This window comes from Microcebus murinus, chromosome 3 (assembly GCF_040939455.1).
Source record: "Microcebus murinus isolate Inina chromosome 3, M.murinus_Inina_mat1.0, whole genome shotgun sequence".
Classification (NCBI taxonomy): Eukaryota; Metazoa; Chordata; class Mammalia; order Primates; family Cheirogaleidae; genus Microcebus; species Microcebus murinus.
In genome coordinates, this window is record NC_134106.1 from 96,092,988 (window position 1) to 96,120,867 (window position 27,880).

General features: G+C 38.7%; 1 protein-coding gene across 2 annotated transcripts in view; it reads left to right on the top strand.

Annotated features, from left to right (window-relative positions):
* Window positions 1–22,130: 22,130 nt before the first annotated feature.
* SLIT2 (slit guidance ligand 2) overlaps window positions 22,131–27,880 on the top strand; it is a 345,517-nt gene continuing 339,767 nt past the window's right edge. For both annotated transcript variants that reach the window (XM_012737490.3, XM_012737492.3), the window contains exons 1-2: window positions 22,131–24,273; window positions 26,982–27,053. In XM_012737490.3, coding sequence (XP_012592944.1) covers window positions 24,095–24,273; window positions 26,982–27,053 — 251 coding nt within the window. In that variant the 5' untranslated portion in view covers window positions 22,131–24,094. The remainder of the gene's footprint in view (window positions 24,274–26,981; window positions 27,054–27,880) is intronic.

The window sequence follows — 27,880 nt, forward strand, 5'->3', positions numbered from 1 at the left end:
GTGAAGTAAATATCATCAGGCTTGGGAATGGATTATTTCCAGGGCAGTCCCATATTCTCTAGCAATGTTTGTAATCTATACCAACCAATAGATACCTTTAATATATTATTAACCTTCATTCTTTACTTAAATAATGCTGTTTTGGTTTGAAATTTTAATGGTTTAGAGGTTGAGAAATTTCTAAACACTGCAAGTAGCTGGACTGTCTGGCCACTAATCATGTAGTAATGGAAATAGCGCTCTATTACCTGCTCCAAATACATCTATAAAAACATTTAAAAAATATTTTAAAGTCTCTTCTAGCTGCTTTCCCCCAGATGAATATTTTAAAGGCACACTAGAGTAACATGTTTTACTGAAGAAGATGGGTCTAAATGTACCTTTAGTGCAGAATGCACTAAGGGTGGCATTACTCTTCTACCTACATTACTTTTTCACAGCACCGTAACAAGACTTCCTGAGAGATGTGTTCTATGAAGTTATTGATCAATAAAAAATGTTCTGGATAACTGACTTACCAGATCTTAGTTGTTGCCTTGGTCACACAGCAAGAATGATTTGTATACAAGCTTGTCTTATAACAGGAGCTGGAGCTGTATCTGCTAGTGAGACTTAGCTTTAGTTTCTCTCTCATCCCTCTGCTGTGTTTTTGTTTGTTTGTTTTACAAAAGAAAGAAATGGCTATCCAAGTTATTTGTAGAAATCACAAGCTGTAATAGTCATATATTATCACAATAATAAATTTTATGAAATCATCCCCAAAACTAGCAACTCAAAACAGTAATCATTTAATCATTTATCTTCACACATCTTCAGGTCAGCTGAGTATCGGCTGCTCTATGCTGAGCTTGTCTGGGCTTGGTTGAAAGCTATAAGTGGGGTTCAGGCCTGCTTCACCTGTCTCTCATCCTCTGTAGACCAGAATAGCCAAGGTATGTTCTTTCATGGAAATTGAACAAGCACAAAAAGCACATTTCAAGATTTTTCTTGTATTGTATCCCTTAACATTGCTGGCATTCCATTGGCCAAAGCAAGCTACATGCCCAAGTCCAATATTAATAAAATATCAATGACATGACTGTGCCCACAGTTGGAGGAAAAGGAGGGACAATATTGACTTAATAATAATCTAGGCCAAGCGTGGTGGCTCAGACCTGTAATCCTAGCACTCTGGAAGGCCCAGGTGAGAGGCTGCTTGAGGCCAGGAGTTCAAGATCAGCCTGGCAAGACTCTGTTTCAAAACAAAATGATAATCTAAATTATTATTATAAAGACTCTGAACAACTTAAGCCATATGTATAGCTCAAAAGACCAAAGGAAGAGCTGAAGAAACAAGTTCATAAAGGAAACACATTGGATTCAGGGGTCCATGGAAGAGGAATCACAAGATTGTCACTCTAGGCACTGTCCCCCAGTGATCATGAGTACCACTTACTTTCAGTCTTGTGTGATTTCAGTCAAATTTGAAATTTCAAGGAGAGTACATCTTTTTGGCTTCGGTTAGCTCGTGTGCCTGCTCCTTGAGTTGGCTCATCAGGGCTTGGTAATATAAATACCGGCTCATTTTCATTTTGTCTTTCCTATTTGACATCTAAGATGAAGTGTCAGCTTCATTTCAAGGGGAGTGTCCCTAAAGTTTGTAGAACTGGCTGTCAGTTTTGTCAGGAGTTACATATGTAAATATATCTCAGCTGTTTATATCCAGTGGGAAAGAGAAAACTTCTGTCATACCATTCTAGGCATGAGTCTAAAGTAAATCTGAACAGTTGTGAGGCCATGAAATTGAAAAATGATTATTGATGTGCATGAATTAGAGACTGTAGAGCCGGTGATTATGGTCATTTTTTTCTCTCTCATCCTGTATGCTGCATTGGGCAGGAAAATAACCAAATGAGTATCTGAATATCTTTAGGAAGGGCACAGAAGAAAATATGTGCAAGCAGGCAATAAACTAAAGTCATCTCTACATAGCAAATAGTGTTATAAGTTTGGAATTCACTGCAGTCTTCATTGTCATTCAGAGATCTATGCAAAGAAAGTATTATAAAAAATACTATAAAAATACATGAATATATAATTCCAGATATTGGTAGAGAAACATAGGTGACAACATTGAGTAAACCATGCATAGGTTTATGTGGTGAAGTTCCTCATATCTGAACAATACTTCCCAATATTAAAATATTCATATTATTAAAAATATATGTAGATATATAAAAACACATAAATAACATGCCAGATATGATACTGATAGGCACTGAATGCCAAAATTGCTTTTAATTTTGCTTCAAATAATACTGACTTAAATTTTTTATTTTAAAATACATAATGTAATATTTATAGCAAATAGTGTCTTTTTTATTTAATTGCTAATTTTGAATGTTTTAGAAAAGTAACTTTTTGAAAACATGAAAATAATTGTAATATTCAGTGTTTTTCTTTTTTATTTATGCTTTTCAATGACAATTGAATATTTACACATTTTGAATAATGAGCTGTATTTCACTATCAATCCTTTAGAATGTACAAATTGAAATAGTGACAGGAATAGATAACACAAAAATGCAGATCAGAGAAGAAAAAATGGAAAGAGAACATCTTCAAAAGAATAGTCTGCTTACAATTTTATAAAACTAGAAATCATGGAAATGAGCAGATTCTCCTGGAACATGGTGCATGTGAAATGTGCAAATGAGGCATTACATACTCTTTATTTAAGGAATTTTACTAATCAAAACAATAAAAAATGAACAGGAAAGATTTTTCCCATCAAATCAATAATTTAAACAGGCCTGATGAAATCCCAGTAATTCATTTTCCTCAATAACTGAAAATATGTGTCAAAACTCAAAACTGAAACTATGAGAATGAAGAATTATTCACATCAAATTCGCAACTCAGAAGAAACAAATGCTATCCTGGTTTTTCTATTAGAGAGTGAAGGAAAGTACATTTATAAAATGGGCAGATAGAAAGAAAAAGACAACAGTCTCCAGAGTGTTGACTATGTTTTTCAAACTATGATCCTGGAAAATGGCTGTCACATCCTTCTGACAGTCTGAGAGTATTTTTAGCAAAACACAATCTGACTCAAATAAATGACTATGATTTTTCACTGGATCTAGATGGTAGAATATTTGGTATTTTATTTTAAATTAAAACTATTTTAAATAGACAAATGCTGTAGAAATTGTCCTGTGTTCTAAATAAATGACAAAGAATGTTTTACTACATTTACATGATTCCCAACTAATCTTTAATTCTACCTTGGCTACTAACGGTATTCATGACTGGAAACATTTAAGTTTCCAATAAAAATAAAAATAATCCACAAATTATTTCCAATAAAAAATAAAAATAATTCAGAAATGCAGTCACTAATACTTAAAAAGGCTGACTAACCATCAGCCAATAAGTAACATTGAACAAAGATAAATAAATGCCAATATAGACAAGAATAATATCATATGTTTAATATTAGCTGACCATAACAATGATTCATGGCAATAAAAGGACAATATTTACAGAAAGGCAAAAAATTCAAAATTTGTTGCAAGTGTAACTGATTATGTAAAATAGATAGAAAAATAACTAATTAGATAATTACTATCTGACATGGAGAAATAAAAATAAGGTTACTAGTTTAATGAGTAACAAAGTAAAAAATGAAGTTATACATAAATAAAAAAGTAAATATTATTCATGTCAACTTGTTTGAGACAAAAGCTATGTTATACTAATATTCATTATATTCATTATAAGTATTTTGAACTCCTAGAAGAAAATAATAAAGTTGGTTTAATTGGTTTTATACCTGTTGTAAAAAGTATTCATTCTGGCTGAAGAGATGAAAAACAATTTTCAATGCTCAGTATGGATTTAGGAGTTTTTTTATGGCAATTATAATGATACTAATATGTTTGATAATTAAAAATGTATACAAGCTAGGATCTGTGCCAAAAATCCAGAAACACACATAGCAGACAGAATTTGCCACTAGGAGACACAGCCAAATATATCAATAGCAATGACATTTCTCAGAAAATTTACATTAAATCTGGGAGTTTTCTTGTTTTGTTTTTGGGGGTTTGGGGTTTTGTTTTTTGTCTCTTGGAATCTGCCCAAACATTGAACTAACAACTCAAAAAATAAATTGAAATACTGACCTTGGAAACATACTTGGACACATGATGATAATGCCTACTAAATACTACTAAGCAATTAGATTCGAGTAGGCAAGGTGCTGCAAGATATTAGATGTTTTAGAAGAGTAAAGAGAAACTAATTGAAGACCCCCTATTAGAGAGAGAACATGATCTTAAGTGAAATTTTGAATTAATTTTGAAAAAGTGACATTCAGTTATTTGTCATGAACTGTTGCTTGTAATTAATAAGGTTAACAGAAACTTATCACACAAATCTAAATTTGGCTATTTCACTTTCTAAAAGTTTAAATATACATATTATATAAATCATTATATATGTTTTTAAATCAGCAGAACCTGTACAAGAACTATGTAGCAAAAATGACATTGCAACAAAATATATTGACATTGGTACAAGAAAACAAAAATGTTTTTTAGGACACAAAGGAGAAAGAAGACTACAAATAATCACCAATTTCTACATAGACTGTTTTCTGGCCCTTTTTTTCTCAGAGTCTTATTGAGATAATTTTACATATCATAAAATTCACCCATTTAAAATGGTCAGTTCAATAATTTTTAGTATATTCACAGACCTGTGCAACCATCACCATAATCTAATTTTTCTCACATTTTTAAATAACAGCTTCATTGAGATACAATTCACATATCATAAAATTCATCTTTTGAAGTGTACATTTCAGTAGTTTTTAGTATATTCACAGTTGCACAACCATGCCCACTATCTAATTCCAGAATATTTCTTCACCCCCCAAAGAAACCCCTTACCAATTATCAGTCACTCCCCATGCCTCCCTTCTTCCCAACCCCACCAGTGCAAAGCCACTAATATACTTTCTGTCTCTATGGAGTTATCTGTTCTGGACATTCATACAAATGGAAATATGGCCTTTTAGGTCTGGTCTGGCTTCTTTCACTAAACAATGTTTTCAAGTTGCATCTATGTTTAGCATATATCAGAACTTCATTCATTTTTTATAACCTAATAATATCCCATTGTACAGATATACCATATTTTTTTTTCTGTTCAGCTGATAGACATTTGGGTCATTTCCACTTTTGGGCTATTATTAATAATACTATTACAAACATAATTTTCAGTTCTCTTGAACATGTACCCAGGAGTAGAATTGGTGGGTCATATGGTAACTCTACTCTTGACATTTTGGAGAATTGCCAAACTATTTTCCAAAACAATGGCACCATTTTATATTCCCACATGCAATGTATGGGGGTTCTAGTTCTTCCATATCCTTCCTAACATTTGTTGTTGTCTGTCTTTTTTGGTTATAGCTAACCTAGTATGTATAACGTGGCATGTCATTTCAGTTTTGGTTTGTATGTCACTAACAACTGATGATGTTAAGCATCTTTTCATGTGCTTATTGACAATTTTAATATATGTTCTTTGGAAAAATGTCTATTCAAATCCTATGCCCATTTTTAGTTGGGTTATTTTTGCTTTTTTGGTGTTGACTTTTAATTCTTTCCATTTTAATATTAAATACAATGTTGGAATAGAAATTTGATAAAAACTGAATAAATACTGCTCTCTTTTGTTTTTTAATAACATATAATTTTTTAAAAGTTGAAAATACAACATAAGTAATAGAGTGGGATTTAAATATCACCTTTGAAAGATAGTAAAATTATAATAGAAATTATAGCAACTCACACATAAAATTAGATATTTTGAATATTTTATATGATCTGATAATTTATCAATGGAACTGCTTTACCATGTTTGAACATGATATGTAAAAATCCGGAGTCCCTTTTTTTTTTTTTCTTTTGTTTTTTTGGAGGGGTGGGGACAAAGTCTCACTCTGCTGCCCAGGCTAGAGTGCCATGGTGTCAGCCTGGGTCACAGCAACCTCAAACTCCAGGGCTCAAGCAATCCTCCTGCCTCAGCTTCCCAAGTAGCTGGGACTATAGGCATGTGCCACCATGCCCTGCTAATTTTTTTCTATATATTTTTAGTTGGCCAATTAATTTCTTTCTATTTGTTAGTAGTGATGGAGTCTTTCTCTTGCTCAGGCTGGTTTTGAACTCCTGACTTTGAGTGATCCTACCGCCTCGGTTTCCCAGAGTGCTGGGATAACAGACATGAGCCACCGAGCCCAGCCCAGAGTCCCTTTCTAAATTTAAATATTTATGTACAAAATTTGTTCATAATTTCTGTTTCTACTGCCACTGCACAGCAAAATTTTTTTGAGTTGAAATTTATGCCAAAAAAGCCATCTAAATACTATAAAGTAATTTAATTTGGCATTAATATCATTGAAACACAAATTACATGAAAAATCTTGATTGTTATAACAACATGGAAAATAAATTAAGGGAGAATTTATTTTCTGGCTAAATATATAATACTTTCTGAATTATATATTTTATTACAAAGCTAAACATTTCCAGTCCATCAAAAAAAATTGAATCATGGCCCATAGTAATTAATATAGAAATTAATATAGTTATCTTTGATATTTTTCCATCTTTCAGTTAAATTAAAACCACCGTTCTATACATATTTTTCAATTTTGTCTTAATAATGTCAAGACCAAGGTATAAGATATTGTATATTTATTTAACAGTTCATTAACTTGATTTATAATTTTTTAAATATTTGGATATGTCCATTTGTTCTCTTCTCCTGGCAGGCCTAGTCATGCCTATTGCTAAAAATTTGTGAATGGATTGCGATGGTGTATATTCTACAATTACACCAATCACTGGAAGAGGTTGAGTATGAGTCTCTCTCTCCTAATCCTGGAATACCCAAGGCACCCATGACTGTATTGAGAAGGAGAGGCCTGGGTATGAAGATGCAAAATGATAAAGCCAACCTAAAAAAGTGTAACTAGAAAAGAATTGTGGGCAGCTATCATCATATGTTTCACACTGAATCAAATAGCTGAAAAGCCCTAGAATATTATTAACAAAATCATACAACTGGAGAAAATATAAACCTGAATTATAAATGTCTGAGGCTGTGAGAGACTTAAAATGACCCAGCATTCTCTTCTGTTTATAGGCATGGGGCCAAGAGAGAAAGCTACTCAGCCCCTAAGGATGGTGTATTCTTATCTAATGCCCACTCCAGATGTGGCAAATAGGACACAGAAAACAAGCATGGGAAAAAATAATAGGCTTGAGACTCTCCTGCCACTGAGCAAGATCAGGATCCAATCAAGGAACATTCTTATCCCATTCCCATCTTCTAAGGAAGAAGGTCTTTATTTGGTGAGATTTCATAACTCTTGTGGATCATCAGATTTATGTCTGCCACATATCTTCTTCTACTCTTCATTTTTTCAAACGAAAGTGTTTAATGAATGCAATTATTCTGTCCATGTTCTACTGCTGTATATTTGGAGATCATGGAAAAGTAACTAATGTTTTAAGTTCATACCTGCCCAGAGCAAAAGAAATCACAATCAGATTAGATGTGGAGCCTACAGCATCATACCTGGAGAGCCTAGGCTTTGAGCGTGATGCCATGGCAAAACAAAGTTTTTGGATTGACATCTTTGGAGAGAGGCTGAGTATATTTTGCCTAGGGGAGATAGACTGAGATAAACATTAGGCGATCTGAAGGATAGAAAGTGGTAGTCCTTAATGCTCTTTACCAAATATTTCCAGTTTTCAGCCTCCTGGGCACCTGTGGTTAAGTGGGCCATGTGACAGATTTGGCTAACGGGTTATGGTGGAAGTAGGATGCCATTTGCAGGCTGAGCCTTTCCTTGTCTGCAAGACTCGATGATGGCCAGCAATGTCTGATACAGTAGCTGTTTCATCAGCCTGAGTCCAGAGAGAGTAACCTTAAGGTAGAGTTTTAGCCAGTCTGGAACAGACATATAGGTAGATGACGGAGAAATTACTACTGTTGTTATAAGCCATAAAGAGTTGGGAGTTGTTATCACATTATAATCTAGACTATACTGATTGTTACAGTGGCATTAAACACATCACCTTCTTTAATGAAATGGAGCATTTCCCCAAATGATATAAATATTAGAGACATTTAATTGTTAAACTGGCAAAGAAACATTATGAATCATGAATATTAGATCAAATTTATTTTTGCACTGACTTTGTTGGCCCTATGACCCAGAAACATGCTCTATACTTTGCCCTGTGAAAAGCAGATTAACTTTTAAATTTGATATCTTTTACCTCATCTATAGTGTTTACAGCTACTGCAGGTGGCACAATGATTTTAGAATAATGAAAGCTAATGTGGTTAATTTCTCCCCAGGATACTTGGCATTTTCTCTCAATCTTCTGGTTACTTTCTCAAAACAGCTGGAACTTAATTCTGAAAATACAGAGAGACAACATTGTCCTACAGCTTTTAATTGCCAATTAAGAAGGTTTCAATTTATGAATCTATCTCTTATGTGATTACAATATAGTTTAAAAAGAAGGTTTTTAAGCACTATAAAGATTACCTCTTCACATTTCTTACCTAAGTTGTTAGGGTTAATAGGTTTCATTCAACAGCTATAAATAAATAAATTTCTTTATATAACTGCTCAGGAAAAGTGAAATATCTATACTGTTGTATCTCATATCTGTTCAAATTTATTAATATTAAATTGAATTTATAGTAATGTCTAGCAGATAAGTAAATGAAAAAGACATCATTGTAAATTAATGAACTGATATTGACTAAGCAAAAAACAAATATCACATATCATGCATATTTCAGAAATATATATATATGAGAAGTATATATAATATATATTTATATACACACACACACATCAGGTATACTTATCTGATAAACCATATACATGACATCCTAAAGTTGAAATTTTCTTAAAGAAAACCAATAGTATACATGCCCAATCACAAAATCATGTTTTTAAAGAAGTTTTCTACAAAGGACTCTTGACTTATATTTACCTCTGATGGCTGATATTAGTGAACTAAGTTATTTCACTGTGTCTATATTCCCATGATGGGGAACACAAGCAGTATTAACTCATTTAACTGGCTCTAAAGATTTCATATTGCATTCCTACTGTACTTCCAAAGTTAAGCAATATATTATACTAAAATAATGTTTGAGTAAAGTTTTATTAAGCATGATTTTTTGTGTTATTAATAGCATACTGATCTGTACATTTCCCCCCAAGACCTATTTCTCTATCTCTCCATGAACTCCAAAAATGGAAGAAGTAATTGAAGTTTTCTTTATATATTAATTATTAAAACTAACAAATATTGATAAAAATATGTTCAGAAATTTAAGGAAGGGGAAGATTCTATTTACTTAAAGTGGAAAATCCTAGTATCAGTCACCACAGCCCCTCAGTCTTCTACAAGGGACACCACCCTCTGTGTATTGGTTCTCAATCTTAGCTTTAAAATTTCTGATGTTCAGGATATAATCTGGATCAATGAACCCTTTGGGTGTGTGATAATTAATTTTATGTGTCAATTTGACTGGATCATAGGGTGCCCAGATACTTGTTCAAACATTATTCTGAGTGTTTCTGGATAAGTTGAAGATTTAAATTGATAGACTGAAGAAAACAGATTGCCCCCCCCCAAGTGGGTCGGCCAAATTCAATCAGCTGAAGTTCTAATTTTGATTAGAACAAAAAGGCTGACCCTCCCTAAATAAGTGGGGATTTCTTCTGCCTGACTGCTGGAGCTGGAACATCAATTTTCTCCTGTCTTCAGACTTACACTGAAACATCGGGTGTTCCTAAATCTCTAGCATACTGGCTTTTGGTCTAGAACTATGCCATCAGCTCTCCTGAGACTCAAGATTGCTGAAAGCAGATCTTGGGACTTGTCAGTTTCCATAATCACATGAGCCAATTCCTTATAATCTCTCTCTCTCTCTCTCTCTCTCTCTCTCTCACACACACACACACACATACATTTTTCTATAGGTTCTATTTCTATGAAGAACCCTACTAATACAGGATGGAATGTAGACATCACTATTTTTAAAACTTTCAGATTGCTTCAGTGTGCAGCAAAGGTTGAAAGCACTGAGCTGGTAAATTTAAGAAAATTTACAAATTGCTGTTCCAAATTGTGTGTGTGTGTGCTTGTGAGCATGAGCACATGTATTTTCTTCCTTGTTCCACTACAAGCAAACACTTATTTTTCTACTAATTTAATCCTGAAATGTATGGGCTACAGTTACCCATGCGTGTATGATGTCATCACTTCAAAGGATTCAAAAGGGATAGAGGAAAGCATAGGTCCCATCTCTTTTAGGGGCTGGTTCATTCCATTTCTCCATAATATCACTACTCAGAGCTGTACAGACACTTTAGATTTTAACAAAGAGTTGGAGAAAGCAAAAGACCTTATATTAGTTAATAATTTTAAAATTCATGCTAAATTACTTTTCCATAATGCAAAGGGGGATTGTCCAAAAAGTCAAACTGTTTACAGGATGCCTGCATTCCTTAGCATAAGAGGCTAAATTTCTATAACAAAGACACTGTAAAACACAGTGGCTTGAGTAAGACATTATCCTATTTCTCTCTCACATAAAGTTCCGAGGTGGGCATTCCAGGTCTTGTGGGCAGTTCTGCTGCACTCAGACATTCTAGGATCCAGGGTTCTTCCATTACTTTCTTCCACCATCCACTAGTGCATTTTCATTATCTACATGAACAAAGCATGAACTGCTTCTGAGGTTCACTGTGGTTTCCACCTGGCTGAAAGAGGAAAAGAACGGACATCAGGCATGGGCATCATCCTAAAACACAGGCCTGGAAGTGGCATAGCCATTTAGAGAACTCAGTCACACAACTGTACTTAACAGAGTGTGGGATATGTAGTCTATCTATGAACCCAGTAAGAAAACGAAATGAATTTTCAGGAAATAACGGTACCTTGACAAAATCATCTGAAAATTCCTGGTTTCTAAGCTACTTCCACTCTGCTGGGTGGGAAGGGGTATACTTAACTTTTACTGAATTACTAGTTTTCTTCTTTTAAACTCCTATAATTTTTATTTTTCATGTTACCTAATATAGGTCCTTAACTTGTATGAATCTGTTTTCTTTACTGAGAAGTGAGAATAATAACTATCTCACATCCTTATTACTGTGAAGATGAAATGTTAAAACATATGTAAAGGTGTTATTAAATATTATTACCTTTGGTAACATAAAATCATTGTTTTTAACTCATGGGAACTTTTCTTTGTAAAGATTTAGGAACGTAGGTTTGTTAGCCTTCATTTTCTTTTCGATTATTCCCACTACCTTTCCTCACCTAAGCATTTGCCTATTTTTGGTTTTGCCTGAAGTGAGAAATTCCAAACCATTAAAGACATTTTACTCTTTGTTGTTATCGTCAACAGTCAAATAAAGATAACATCTAAAATATGTTGCTTATTTGTTCCATATAGTGACAACAAAATCATAGACTCCCATACTCGTATGACATTAGAAATCATCAAGTCCAGCCTTATCATTCATATCATGATCACAGGCCAAAGACTCAGCCAGCTTAAATGACCTACACAGTTCCTACAACTAATTGAGAACAGTTATAGGAACAATCTCTAGGTGTGTAGAGTCCTAGCTAAAGCCACATTCTCACTGGAAGCTGTTCTCCATCTGCAATATTCCCCCTCCCCCTGCATATTATATCACAGCTTTCTCTGTTTACTGTTTATCTCTTTGTGTGTGTCCCCTTTAGGACTCACTGCATCCTTCCGGTTCCTGTACTCTCACTCTTAATGGTTGACATCATTTTTCCCTTCTGCAAATCTTTCTTAGACCCTGTCCTGTTGAGTTCCATACACACACACACACACACACACACACACACACACACACTCCTCACATTCCCAGTCTTACTCCCATGCCTTGAGTCACTGCCATTAGCCACCTTCCTATCTCAATCTGCTCCCCTATGCATAAATAGTTCTCATGTCTGAATCTTCCATACCCATCCCCCATAGTTCATGACCCAAAGCCCATAATTATGGCTTCTTAAGAACTTTTTTTACCCCATTCCTCGGTATACAATCTTTAGCTCTACATACTGTTTAGGAATAAAGCTCTTTAGTTTTACTTGTTTTGATTTCATTAATGGTATAATAATACAGCATGTATCTTTATGTGTTTGACTGTTTATTATTATTATTTTATAATTATAGATTCACAGGAAGTTACAAAGAAATGCATGGAGAGGTCTCATGCACTCATCACCTAATCTTCCCTAAAGTTAGCATCCTTCATAACCAGAGTACAATGATCAAAACCAGATTATTGACATTGTTCCAATTTTTGTCAGTTATCATGCACTCATATTTGTGTATCTGTGTGTCTGCGTGTATAGCTCTATGCAATTTTATTATGCATAGTTTCATGTAACGCCACCACAATCAGAATATTTAACTGTCCCATCCCCACAAAACTCCTTGGTGGTACCCCTTATAACTACATCCATGTTCCCCCAAGCCTTTCTCTAACCCCTTTCAAACACTAATCTCTTTCTACCTCTATAACTTTGCATATGGATTTTTGAGTGTTATGTCTTCTTGGAGGATTGAATCTTTTATCATTAGGTAATGTCCCTCTTTTTTTTTTTTTTTTTGCAATCACACAAGAGGAGGTTTATTTTCTAGCTAGCCAGGGTCCAAGCCCCAGAGCACCAATGCAGTGGCCACTCTCACAGGCAAGGACCCCAACCGGAACAACGGCATGCCTTTTATCCCCATGGTGCACAAGCTGCGCACAAGCAGACTACGCATGGATCATGCGTTGACCTTTAAAATGATTGGTTGCCCACTATTGCCTTTTGAAATAATTGGCGGGTTGGTTGCCCTCTATTGCCTGATGGGCCAGTTGCCCATGCTTTAATGACCTCATCCCATAATTCCCCATACAGCGGTGTAGCAAGCAAGCAATGACCAGAAGCAAAGGTTTGCGGTTAGCTCATTGCCCCACCCAAGTAAATTCCCGACAATTGGAAGAATTCCTCTGCCCTTCCTCTTGGTTTCAGGTAAATTTATTTGTTCTGAAATCTACTTTATCTGAAATATATATAGCAACACCTACCTTCTTTCACTTAATGTTTATATGATATATTTGCATTTGTTCATCCCTTTGCTTTTTACCTACCTATATTGTTATATGTCAAATGAGTTTCGTATAGACACCAAATAGTTGGGTCATGATTTTCAATCTCTGTCAAACTCTTTCTTTTATTTGATGCACTTAGACCATTTAGATTTAATGTAATGACTAATATCTTAGGATTTAAGTCTACCTTTTAAACTTTTGTTTTTTATTTTTCTTCATAATTTTCATTTCACTCTTTTATTTTTTCTAGCTTCCTGTGGATTATTTGAACATTGTTTACAATTGAATTTTTAAAAATGTTTATTTCAGGATATTATGAGGGTACAAACATTTTGGTTACATTTTATGTCTTTGCCTCACCCAAGCGAGGGGTTAGAGGCATGCCCTTCCTGTCTACAATGATCACTACAATTGCATTTTGATTTCTACTATGTCAAGTGTATTTCTTTGTACACTTTTATAGTGATTGTTCTAGGTATTATACTGTATACAAATAACTTGTCATAGTTCAATATTGTTAATATGTTACCAAATTGAGTGAAGTGAAGAAACCTTACCTCCTTTTCCATCCTTTTGCCCTCACCATTTATAATTGTCTGCAATAATTCCTCTATATACATTGAGAGTAATAAAAGACAGTGTTATAATTTTATTTCAAACCTGATTTAGAAAGTGTTAAGAGGAGGAGAAGAATGTATTACCATTACCCATATTTTTACTCTTTCCATTTTTTTTTCCTTCCTGAAAATTCCAGAATTTCTTCTTTGATCACTTTTCTTCCTATAGTAGGAATGGCTGCTGGCAAGACAAATTCTCTTAGTGTTTTCCATCAAGAAATATCTTGATATTTTTTTCTAACATCAGGTTGGCATCAGTTGACATGAGTTGATTGTCTTTTCTCATTTAAATTGTGGTTTTCCTGGGTTCTTAATATAATGACTGATTCCCTATTGTATCCTGGACATTTTTGTTATTATGTTAGGAAGCTCTTGCTCCAGTTTTACCCTTCTACTTAATTAATAGCTTGTAGTTACCGTATTTACTTCTAACATGTAGGTTCTGGCTTCTGAGGGCTTTGGTTCCAAAAACAGTGTAGATTTGGAACTAAACAACAAATGACAGTTTAGTTTGGAATTACACTGCCTTTATAATTCTTGTCTCTTTTGCTCCCCTGGTGTCCCTGTGGCTCCTGCTCAGTTCCTACTGGTGCTGCTTGTGGGAGCTGAAGGAGCATCCTGGATCTTCTTCTGCAAGAGGGTAGGGAAGGGAGCAGGGGAGAGCCGGAAGAGCTGAGCCTGGGTCTCCATCTGACATTGAGTAAACTGCAGGGAGACCCTGTGTTGGCCTGTGGGGACTTTGAAGCTTCTGCTTGAGGTATATCTCAGCCAGATGGTACCCTAGACATGGAGAAAGTGTTGGGCTCCCCACAAGGTCACTCATGGGCTTGCCCCCTTCCAGCACAATGTGGGATGGAAAAAAAAAAAAAAAACCAGGAAACCCACTATGCTGTCATCTCTCAGGTCATGGGCTCTATAGTTAGTTTATCTTCTTCTCAGCTCTCTTAGTTATTTTATCATTGTCCACTGAATTATTTCTAGGACATTTACTCATACATAGAGAGATGGGGCATGGAAAGGTGAGCTATGTCATTTCTTCCCAAACTGAAAGTTTCTAAGTGCTTTTACTTATTAACTTACTTAATCTTTGCTACCACTTTGAGGTAGAGTAACATACAATCTCCTATTTTTCACATTTGATAAGTGAGGTAAGAAAAATAAACATTAAAATTAGTAACACCCTGACAAAGACACCACGAAAGAGGAATATATAAGTGAATCACACGCATACACACATGTGTGCACATACATGGGCAAAAAAAAACCAAGATAGATATGGCTGTGACTCTAATAGATTTACAACTATACTAGCTACTTTAATTACAAAATAAAGCAATTTATAATGAATGAACAAGCTTTTAAAAGTTATTTTGATATACTTTTTCAAATGTCATTAGGATTTGCATATCATTTTTCATAATTTTTCATGGCATTGCTTGGGAAATCAAACTTGGGAACATTTTTTCTGTTGTGTTATTTTATAATTGCAATAAAGAAAACACAGCCTTATGAATTGATTCTTCATACAAAACAAAATGTGACTAGTTAGCATGACCTAAAAGTAGAATATCTATGTCTTCAGCCATTGTGTTTATGGAAAATTTAAACTTCTTTATATTTAACGATGCTTCTTCAAATAATGATTTTGCTTAAATTCACAGGCTTGTTTTTCACTCGTATCTCAATTGTTGTACAATTTCCATGTTTCGGTGGGAAAATATTCCTTTGGTTTTATGTAGCTAAGGAGTGTGTAAATCAAGTCATGAAGAGAAATGAAATAATCCTATTAATATGGAAAGAAAGGCATAAAAGGAATTGGCTCAAATCAGATTATATTCACTGCTGTGATTCTTGACTAAATGCTTGTATGTTGCCTTGCAGTCACTATCTTCAATTAAAAATAACACTCATGATGCAAATAGGAACGTTGATACTTTATTATTTAGTGCTTTCACATACATAATTTTCATTTTATTATCATAAATGTCCTATGATTCATGAACTAGTAAGAGTTCCAGTGCTCTGGACCATGGTTTTCAGTGTTAAGATCCTAGCTCTACCTTTTTCTAGCTGTGTGACATCGAGCAGGTTGCTTAACCTCAAACTTTCTGTCCCTTGACTTTCTCATGTCTAAGGTAATATAGTTTTCAAGGATGATTAAATAAGAAAATAAAGTAAAACACTAGGGATAATGCCTGTACATAATAAATGCTTAATAAATGTTACTTATTGTTATCTCGATTTTATACATGAGGACCATCTGGCCCAACAGATAAGCATAGCTCACATGGAAGAAATGGATATGCAGCATATCTTACACTAATTTATTTTGTATTAAAATTAAATTAATTTAAATTTTTTTTCAAGTGCTTTTGCAGAATTGCATTTCAGAGGTAAGGAAATAGGGAGAGCTGGTAGATAATACTGAGGAAGACATTTACTGCTTGTCACAGAGCAGCCACTGTGGAGCTCAGAACGTTTATCTTTACAACATCCCTTTGAATATTAACCCTTTAAGAAACTAAGACCTCTTACATTGATAATCACCTCTTTGGACAAAGGCAGGGATTTGCAAACTATGTGCACCAGGCCAAATTGGCCCATTCATGTGTTTTTGCATGGCCAGTGAGCTAAAAATAATTTTACATGTGAAATTTTGCAATCCATTTGATGATAGGAAACACTTCCTTTGAACCCCAATTAAATGAAATGTTATCCTCCCAAAAAAGACTTCCATAATTTTCATTGGTTGACATGTATTACAAAAAAATTAAAATCAACCCTTATGTTTTTAATTATGACAGTGAGACATTGGGGAAACATGTTTTCTCTTTTCATTATATTGCATGTCTATGTAATAGCCTTCATTTTGCCTATTGGTCTGCAAAGCTCAAAACACTATATGGTTCTTGAAAGAAGTAGTTTGCCAACTCTTGCACTAAGTAAGATACTGATGTGACTTTTTATAAGAGAAAATAGATTTTTGGACATCAGGCAGGCATTTACTTTGAGCTATATTTTTCCAATAGTGGTTATGAACTGCCTGTTAATCAGAGATGATTTTTTATCTAAAATATATAATGTTTAGCTTTGGGATTTAAAAATATTTATTTTGAGTTTATATCAGACTAGAGTGAATTTCTTTGTAATTTTAGCCTGATATTATGACCCTGTAGGACGAGGGTCAACCTTTTTCAATCTAGCAGAAGGATTGCCTGCAGGAGGTGTGAAGGGTTCCTGTCCCTTCCTTCCTAACAGAAAGTTTTTTCTTTTCTTTTGTGAAAATCCAGGGGGCACATTATTAAATCTAGTAGAGTCAAAAGAGCAGACAATTAAAAACATTTACAACTGTATTTCCTATTCTTCAATGGTTAAATTCTTTAAAACTCATTTTAACCTCATAAAACTATTAAATTTTTTGCTGTGTATATTCCCTTGGGCTTTATAATGTTAGTGTGTATTTTTTTAACCTGAATCATTGAGTGTTAACTATCTTTTGCTTTATTTTTTCCACTACAGTTTTTCTATTAACAGTATGTTCTTTTTTGTTCTTGCTCAAGTATCTTACATATTTAATGTTCAAATGTCACTTAAAACTACTCCACTTTCTCCTCCCCAATACATTTTTGTTTTAATTATATATAGAACAAGTCATTGCACCGGACACTCAAATCATAGAATTTGAGAGGCCGTGTATTACAATGTTTTTAAAATGGGATTTGGTGTCAAACTGGAATTCTAGTGCCTACTTTGCTGCTTGCTAGAGATAAGAACATATCTAACTGAATGGATTCCTGTGAGCCTCAGTTTTCTCCACTATAAACTGGGGATAAAAATAGTCTCTAACTCAGAAGACTGCAGTGAAAACTAAAGCAGCTAAGAGGTAGGAGGCAATCGGCCCCGTGTTTGGAAAATAGACATTACTTAATACATATGGTTATAGTATCACTAATAACTGAGAAGAATTTAATGATTCAAGTGGTCTCATCCCAACATTGTATAAATGAGGAAACTAAGGCAAGAAGATCTAAGTGGCATATCCAAAGCTGCCTAAGCATTCCCACTTATAAGCAGATCCAGGTTTGGAACTTTTCATGTTAATTTCACTACACAACCCACAAACTAATATTGTGGCAGTAGAAACCTAACTTCACTCTTTCAAAAGAGTAGTTTATATTGTGGGACCTATATATCATGAAACAAATTATATCCATCTCCACTGTTCTTTTCATGAAATAATGTAGGCCTGGGCAGAGATTTATTGTTGTAAGTTGACTTTTTCTTCTCTTAAAATACAGCCTTCAGCCCAGCCTTTCCCAGGGTTAAGTACATGAAACTACTTGATCACAGTAACAGTTAATGCAAATATATAATCTATTCTCAGAGTACAAATAAAATATTTTAGAAATTTTCACCCATTAATAGTAATACAGATAATGAAATAATAACATAACACTTTATTTAATAAACACCTAACTCTGTGCTAGGCCCCGTGCTGTTATTTTGACAGGTATTATCTTAACCTTCACGATAATCATGAAAAGTAGGGATCATCATTCCCACACATACGCAGCATTAAACTGGAAAAAAAAACATAAATGTAATAAAATGTTAAATGGTTGAGATGTGATAATTAGAAAGCCCTTTCCACTTCTGAAGGCCATTTCCTTGGGAAATGAAACTAACCTCTTGTTGCCTCTGTGGGGTTGTACATGAAAATATTTTGGTGCCCCCTAGAGGTTAGCAGGAATGTTCAATTGTCAAACCCCAGGAGTGAAAATCTGAAGCCAATTTAACAGATGCTATCTATCAATCTCGGCTCCTTCGTTTTCCATACTTAGGTGGCTCAAATATGACCATAGAGTGTCTCTTGAGCAGTGGCTCTCCAACATGAGTGAGCATCAAAACCATTTGGAGGGCTTGTTAGAACACAGACTTCTGGCCTCTACCCTCAGAATTTATGATTCCGTGGGAGTCTGAGAAGCTGCATTTCTAATTACATTCCCTGATTTTTCTGATGCTGCTGATCTAGGGGCCACACTCTGAAAACCACTGACTTAGAGAATCATCTGATAGTTAAAGCTGTCTCCAGAAGCAGGTTGGGTTTCAGTATCGTTGGTGTGCTGGTGCTCTGTACCCTGGCTCTTTGCTGCTTCTAAAGATAATTATAAACAGTGTGTACAAAGATATGAACATCTCCCCAAAGAGGGTAAGAGTTCCTGAGGAACTGTAGATGCCTTGGTCCCCAAGAGTTCCAGAAGGTCTATAGATACTGCAGGGCAAAGGAGAACCAATTGAGATTTGAAGTCAGAGAACTCAGGTTCTGGTTGCAGCTCTGCCATTTAATCAGCTGTGACCTGGCTGAAGAACTACATCCTCTGCTGTACAGAGTTAATAGCAGCCATCCCTGTGGTTTTGACTCTAGCAAATAGCCTGGCACTTGGTACTTAGTAGGCATGAAACAAATTTTAGTTAAATCTTAGTATCTATGACATTAGAGTTCCATATCTACATTTCCAAAACAAAGATGTTGTGAAAAAAATTAGATAATTAAAACGAACATATTTTGCAACAATAAAAAAAAAAAATAGACAGTAGCCTGAATGCTGTTAAGCCCAAGGAATTAGTCTGTAAGTTCCATGAATTTGATCAATGCTATTAGTGTTATTTCCTTTATTTTAAAAAAAGAGCTATAATTTTTCCTCATATTTACCTCTTTTTTATGGATTCTCTTTTCATACTCCCTTTTCCCATATAACCCAAGTTCACAATCTTTTTTGTCCAAAAATGCAAATTAGGAGAATTTTTTTTTTTTTTTTTTTTTTTTTTTTTTTTTACTGTATGGGTGTTTAAGTGCCTAAATTGTTTGTAAATTATTCTAGCAACTGCATTTCTTTGGAAGATAATAGGAGACTTGAATGTTGACTATAGTGGATACCACTTCTGCTTAATCCAGGTCAGGATTTATGGAGACCTCATGTGGTGACAAGAGGCACCACAGAAGGCTTTCTTGAGTCTGGATGGAACAGGCAAAGAGAAACTCAGAGCTCTTATGGGAGCAAAATAATCCAGAAAAAATTAAGACCTAGAAGTTAATGTTCCTGAAACTTGCAAAGCCTCTAACAGACATCCTGCAATAATAGTGAAGAAATAACATAATGTTTTTAAGAACAAGGAACCTGATTACTCATGTGTAAATTTCCCTTTATTAACTGAAAAGTTGATGACACAAAAAATGTGCTATGCTTCTCAGGAATTAGTTACAGTCTTCCTTCTTTTTCTTAATGAAATTCATTGGATATATCTTCTTATTTAAATTTGCAGCAAATTTAAAAAGATGTTTCTGTAGGCATGTTGCTATGAAAGTTATTTTAGCTCCCTCTTGGCTTTACACAGAATAGAAAGTAAGCCAGAGAAAATCTAACTTGAACTCATGTCTATGAATTTCATTTATGCAACAATATCAATAATATTAACCTGTGAATATTTGGCATGCAGGATGTACTCTTGCAATTAAAAAGAGAACAATGATTCTATGTGATGTATAAAGTTGAAAACAAATACATCTCGTTGTTGACAAGGTATTAAAGTTGTGAAATTAAATGAATTAGTGTAGCAATAAATCTATTTTAACCACTGAATTACTGTTACAGACTAAAAAAAATTCAATGGGAGAAAGAATCCTTCCTCAATGACAAGTACTTGTTTATCTCATTTTCTTTACAAGAAAATATGATTTCTGCTTTCTTCTCCTTCTTAAGGAAGTTAGATAACAGACCTTTAAGTTAAAATCTAGAAGGACAAATGAGTTAATAAATGTCAAATGTTTTGAAGTCTTTAAAAGAATAGAGCAACATAAATCTATGGCATTAAAATGAGTTATCCTATGAGTTCCAATTCAGTTTTCTGATATTACTCTATTTTTGGAAATGTCCTAAAAATTACTTTAAGTTTTCCAAGGCATGCAAAATGAGATAGGCAGAGGTAGCCATCACGAATGGACATTTCTAAAAAATGTAACTAGGAAAAATGTTAATGATGATATTGGAGAGTATGTTCTTGAGTTAAAGAAATCTGTTAATCATCATGGCACCTATTATGTGCCAGGCATATTGTTAGATGCTGGAAACACAAAAATGAATTGGATAGGTCCTCTTGCTTTCAAGGAAGCTACAGATAATTATACAAATAATTACCACACTGTAAGGCTGGCATTAGCTAGGGGCCTGCACAAATTCCCAGGAAAGCTTTTTAAAGGTGGAATGGGAGGAGGATATGAGGAGTTTTAAAATCAGGGGAAAGAGTCGGCTCATTTAGATGTTATTTCAAACCTATAGTGACATTGATTTCGCTGGGGGAGTGGGAGAGTGGTAGCTGTTGCCAGACACACATCACACTAAAGAGACAAGAAGAAACCAGGAAATTCTCTTTCAAAACATAGTGGGGAAAAAATATCTAGAACTGCCCTGAAATAAAGAAAACGTTCTGGTATGATGTTCGTTGCTAGGGATTTATTTTTTTTTTCCTCCTTTCCCCCATAAGAGAGTAAAATCGCACAGACACATTCAAGCCCTTAGAGCTTTGAAAGCATATTGTATACTCAATCCTCAACTGGGCAGAGTGTTGTTGAGTGTGTGACTATAGAAAAAGGGTTAAACAGAAGGCGGTGGCTTGGGGATGGGAAGGCAAAAAAAAAAGATTGAAAAATGCTGTTTTCCAACTTGCAAAAACTCTGAACTTTTCAGCTCCCAAAAATACACATGTGTGTGTCTGTGAGCGCAGGCAGATCTATTTCGGTAGATTTTTTTTTTTTTTTAATTTAAATCATAATCTCTCTCCCTCTTTTGCTGCGTTGCAAACACTGAGCAGCCCCCTTAGCATCGCAAAAGCTGCAGCAGAGGCACTGGCAGCGCTATTTATGAACCTCGGCCAAAGCCGCCCTCTCCCCGTTCTGCCCCGCAAGCGACCATCTCTGGACCCCGGTCACCCCTGGGGCCAAGGATTTGGAGGCGGGCTCCCGAAAGCCCCTTTCCTCCTGCAAACTTTGCCCGGGCGTGGGAGCGAGGGCGCGAGCCGGGGCGCACGGGAACGCGCGGCGCCGCCGCCCGCCGCCGCCTCCGCCTGGCGCAGGCAGCCCCGGCCGCACCTCTCCGCGTCTCCCCGGCGAGGTGCGGGCTCCCAGCGCGCGGCCAGGGGGCGGGGCCGGGCTCGCGGGGCGGGGCGGGGCCGAGGGGCGGGGCCTCCGGCGGCTATATAAGGCCCGCGCCTGCTTAACTTCGGACTTGGGGTTATTTATTTAGGAAGCGCCCGGACGGCGGACATTGGCGGCGGCGGCGGTGTCTGCCGCAGACTGAGGTTAAAAAAAAAGAAAAAAAAAAAAAAAAAAAAAAAGGCGGCGGCAGTGGAGGCAGCGGCGGCCGCGGCGGCGAGTGATGGGAGCGCCGAGGCTCCCGGGCGCAGGCCGGAGCTGCCGCGCTTTCCCGGCGCGGCGGGAGTGCTGAGGAGAAAGGGGAGCGTCCCGGGCCCGCAGCTGGCTCCAGAGGCGCGGGCCGGGTTTTTGTTTGGCCGCGCTCAGCGCCAGGCAGCGGGAGAGAACAACTCCAGTTACAACAACAACCCACCTTCCCTCCAGCCAAACGAGACCTAGACTGCTGCGTCCGCCCCATTGTTTAGACACTTGCCAGGGACTCCGGAGTCGACAGAGCCGCCGAGCCCCCGCTCCGTGTCGCCGTCTTCCCTCTCCCCCACTTCCCTCCACGGAGCAAGCGGGAGGCGCCGAAAGCAGCGGGGAGAGGGGAAGCGGGCTGGAAGGAGACGGACTGTCTGTCGGGACTGCGGCCGCCGAGTCAGGTGCAGCGCTAGGAGCCGGGCGGCGTCGCGACGTCGGCTGGCGGACTCCCACTGTGGCCGTGGGGGACGGCATCCAAAGCCTGGGAAAAGTTCCTGCACTTTGAGAAGGAGGACCCACTTGTGGGAGGCTGCCAAGGGTGGCTGAGAGGCTGCGCCCGCCCGGAGCAGGCTCTTATTTCTTCCACCTTTGCCATCAGGTGTCCGCTGCGGAGCTGCGGCGTATCCGGGAGACGAGAGGAACTGATAGCGCGCGCGCACGCACACGACTGCCTTTCAGCTGCCGCCTGGGCTGTGACCGGAGTAACGGGTCCCACCCGCCCGCCTGCCACCTAGCCATTCTCCAGGACACCCCAGCAGGACCTGGGTCCTGGACACCTCCACCTTGGCCTTTGCCTTTCCACTCCTCCAGCCTGTCTGCTCCAGCCAATCCCACTCAGTCACCGCAGGAGCTTTCGTCCTCAACTTGCCCTCTTGGATTTCCTCTGCGGGGGTGCTGACTAGTGGATATTCCTGCCGGGCTGCTGCGGTCCGACTGCCCTTTTGTCTTTACTGCGTGACCTCGGGGCAGGCCCTGGTGCAGAGCGTCGCCAAGGACGCCAGGCAGGAGGCGGGATTGCCTAGACATCCTTTAGCGACGTGCATGTGTGTTTGCAAACCATCCTCCGCTGTCGGGAGATCCCGAGGACCCGTACAGGCTGCCGCAGAGCCGCGGGCGGGAGAGAGGCCGCGAGAGTGAGCGGAGCCCGCCGGCCCGCAGCGCCGCCCCGTGCCCCCCGGGCTGCGCATCCGCCCCGTGCGCCCCCGCGCGCCATGCCCAGTCGCCTGGCGCGCTCAGCTCCGCGCCCGCGGCGCTCCTGCGCCTTCTAGCTTCGGAGAGTCCACTTTGATTGGAGCCACCATCCCTATTGAGCTCCCTTCTTCTGCCTCGTACCCTCCCCACTGGAATCGGATTTGCAGAGGAGTGCGTGGGCTCAGAAAACATCTCCTCCGCCCGCACAACCGGTCCCTGCACATTCGCGATCGTTGGGAACCCCAGCTCTTTTACCGCCAAGTTGATCCTCGTGAGACAGAAGACACGTTATCTCCTCCCCGATGCTTTCGGGGGTCTCTTTGCAGCCTTGACCAGGCCCATTGATCCTCAGGACCTAAAGTTGCCCAAGGAGCTCCCGCCCTGCTAGAGGAGGGTGGAGAGGGAGGTGGGAGGCGTGTGCCTGTGTGGGCTTCAGTGCCTTGAATATTATTAGTTTCCTATTATTTTGTGCACGTTTCCCCTGGCACTCTGGGCTGCTAGCGCCGCGCCGGGTACTGGGCCTCAGACACTTCGTGGTTTCCTCGGAGCAACGAGCTAAAGAAAAACCCCCGGCGCCGACGAGGGAGGAGGCGGCGGGGGAAGATGCGCGGCGTTGGCTGGCAGACGCTTTCCCTGTCGCTGGGGTTAGTGCTGGCGATCCTCACCAAGGTGTCGCCGCAGGCGTGCCCGGCGCAGTGCTCCTGCTCGGGCAGCACAGTGGACTGTCACGGACTGGCGCTGCGCAGCGTGCCCAGGAATATCCCCCGCAACACCGAGAGACTGTGAGTATGCGCTCTTCGCCCTCCTCCCCCCCTCCCCCTCCGGGTCTCACGTCCCTGCTCCAGACCCCTGTCTCGGCGTAGGGTCCTGTGCTTGGGGCAGCTCTCACTGGCGCTTTTGCACGCGCATCCTGGGGTTGGGCTCTCCGGGAGGGCACTGTCCAGGGAAGGGCCACTGTCCAAAGAGGGGCGAGCTCGTTGGCAGCTTCGCTTGGTCCCTTTTCCCTGCTCTTGTCCCACCACTCGCAACCCCCTCGCGGGAGCGTTCTCTCAGGCTGGAGAACTAGCGGGGAGATGGGAGAAAAATACTTGAGGATACCTGGGGCAAGTGAGACGCGACTTTGTTACGTAGACTTCGTAAACGGAGTCACTTTGCGGTTGCCAACACTCGCAGGTCGGTTTCAAAGCCAAGCCCCCACTCTTGTCGCGGGCTGGCGCTGAGTGGCCGGCTGGGTGACTCAAAAGAAACTTCCGCTCCCTGGCTTTGTGTCACCCTCCTGGGGACGAAGAGAAGGGAGAAAGGGTCATGGGGCAACTGAGGGTGCTTATCACAGACGACAGAAAAAAGGGACCCCAGGACCACGACAGCTCGCACAGTAGCCGCCGCGGACAGACCCTGCGACTCTTTCACCCGCCCCCCCTTTCTCTTGGGAGGAGGCGGCGGAGGCAGGCCTTAAGGGACTTGTCTGAGCGGGGATTGCGGCGGAGGACCTCGTCCCATCGCCTAAGCGAAGTTAGTGCTGGTTCTCCAACGGGAACCAGCCGAACCGGGACAGACTGCTTTGGCAACCCCGCGACCATCGGCTGCCGCTGTGGCCCTTTCTGCTGAGCCCGCGTGCCCTCCCATCCACCTTTCTGGCAGTTTCTGCGTCCCTTCACGTGGCAGCAGCTCCCCTGCCTTCTCCTCTTCGCGCTCTGCTGCCCGCAGACGTCCCCGCCTCCCTGTCTCTGTGAGTCTCTAATGAAGAAGTAAACGCAGACCCAGTGCTGACGGCCCACGCGCTCCTGGTGGGGCGCTTCCCGAGTTCAGGGAAGTGGAGCATGGAAGCCATTCTCTTTGTCAACGCCGAGGCCGCAGCCCCGCGCCCGCCGGATCGCCTTGGGCGCGCTCGGCTCTCGCGGTTGCGCGTGGGCCGGGCAGGAGTGGCGGGCGCGGGGAGAGCGCGCCTGCACTCGGCTCCCGCGGCCTCTTTGACCCCTAAGGTGTGAGGGTTGCGGGCCGAAGAAGGGACGCGCCTTGACCCGTCCGTCTCCACCCGCATGGCCCCTTTCATCTGGAGTTTCCCTTCTCCTTATCCAACCCATTTCTCCTGTCCTCAGTTTAAAGGCCCAGGTTCAGCCCTTTCTTCCTTTGCAAAATGTTCCCCTACCTCCAGCCTCACTGGGTCGCCCTCCACTCTTTCCCCTCCCTCCTTCCCAAGCTCAGTGCTAGGCTACTTGGGGTCCTCCCAGGCGTGTCTTGTCAAGATGTGATCCACATCTTGTCTAGGGTCAGGGGTAGAGATTGTTGTTATGTCAAATAGCCGGTTAAAAGACCTCAACAGTTTTAGGAACAACTTAATGGTACTTTGCTCCGCATGGAGAAGTGGAGTTGGGAGAAAGGAAGAGAAGCAATGCAGAATTCTGTTTTAGCACTTGTCATTTCATGCTATTCAGAAAAGTTTAAAGTTTAAGCACTAACATGTCTTACTCAACAAAAAAGCAGTGCACTGTTGGGGGGGGAACAGTAGCTGTTGAATTTCAGGTCTTTGAAAAAAAAATACCTATGAGAGATCAACAAAGTTCTTAGAAAATAGTTTACTTGTTTCTGGCTTATAAAATTCTGTCCTTGACAAAATAAACAGTTTAACGTGCAGATTTTTAAAGTCAAAAATGAGAGAGAACTTACTTCCATAAAGAACATGCAAACCGCAGCAAAGCCTGGTTTTACTTGAAATGATTGGAAACAGGTCAAATTTAGATCTTGACCTGAAATGCCAGAAAAGGGGAGTGTGACTCACGAAGGGAAAGTGGTGCTGAAATCTGGACAAAAATGTCAGGGCCTGAATACCATTTCCATTCTTGCCCCCGCTAGTAGTTTTCACTTTACAGTCACAGCGGGGTTCCCTGAGCTGCAAATGAAGAGTTTAGTTTTTACACAAACATAGAATTGTTGGAAGGTAAATGCCTATAAATGAAAGTCTTTGAAGTGCAGTTCTTTTGATGGCACTAACTTTTTTTTTCTTTGCCTTAGGAAGTTTAGCCTTTATGCTACCTAAGGATAGTGTTCTGAATTTTTAAAATTTCTTCATAAATAGTATGAGAAAATTGTGAATTTATCTTCCTGAAGGGAACTTTCTGAGGGTGTGCCTAACAATAATAGTAAAATAGCAGAATACCTGTGAAATTAATATACCCACCCTTATATACACAAAAATCAAAAGCACTCTCATACACACACTCAAAAAAAAAATCACACAAGTGAACTCTTTGTCATAGCATAACTACTTCATTTTCTTGTCATATGCCAGCAAAAATGAACTTTGTAAACGCGTTGAGTCATTTTAAAAATATTCTTTTAATGGTTGTCTCCTTTTCTCCCCATTTACTTTGTAAACAAGTAATTGAATTAATTTTTAGTCTTAAAGTTATAACTTACTTTGAATTTTATTTTGTTTAACCAGATATTGATAGAAATAAAATAGAACTTTGATTATCTGGTTTTCTCTTAGGGATTTGAATGGAAATAACATCACACGGATTACGAAGACAGATTTTGCTGGTCTCAGACACCTAAGAGTTCTGTAAGTGTGTCCTTCCTCTGTACTTTGGAGATTTTTTGTTTTTGTTTTTAAGGTTCCTATTTTGAATTGTTACTGGTCTCAGTTTTTAGAACTTTTCTGATGACAGGAACATAAAAACTTTAAAAGGTCATAGTTTCTTTTGTGTTTATCATTGTACTACAACTTTTAATAAAGATTTGGACTTTTAAGATTGGATGCATGCCATAGAAACAATATTCTAGAAATGACCTCAAAATTTTGTTATAGCATGCCCTAAGTGCCTTATGCACATAAAAATATAGAATAATTGCTTTTACAATATGAATAAGTAATGTGAGACATTTGATACTTTTTAGGACTTGAGATTACCTAAAAATATGTAAATAGATCTGCATTTTATTATTATTGAGATAACAATGTTCAGACATTTTTAGCAAAGAACAATTAGATATAACCTCAAACATTAAAATCAAGCAATCGAGGTTTTCAATATCATTTTTAGTAGAAAAAATGTTTAGCTATAAAAATGCATTTGTTATATTTTAAACTTTTTATATTTTATATCTATCTATGTAGCTTTTATAAAATTGCTACAGTATGATAACTTCTTTAATTAATGAGTTAAACTAACTGTGAGTAAACCAACACTTGAGAATCAATGTAATATAAAATTGTTTTTACCCACAGGATTGTAAATATTGACATCTCAATAGCCATATAGTTTTGACCACTGTGCATTTAGTGTTCACCTTTTAAGAGACACATTTTGGCCATTATGAATTCTTCCAATTGCTGATGTATATCCATGTCAGAATTGAAGTATGTGCATGATAAATTACTATACATTG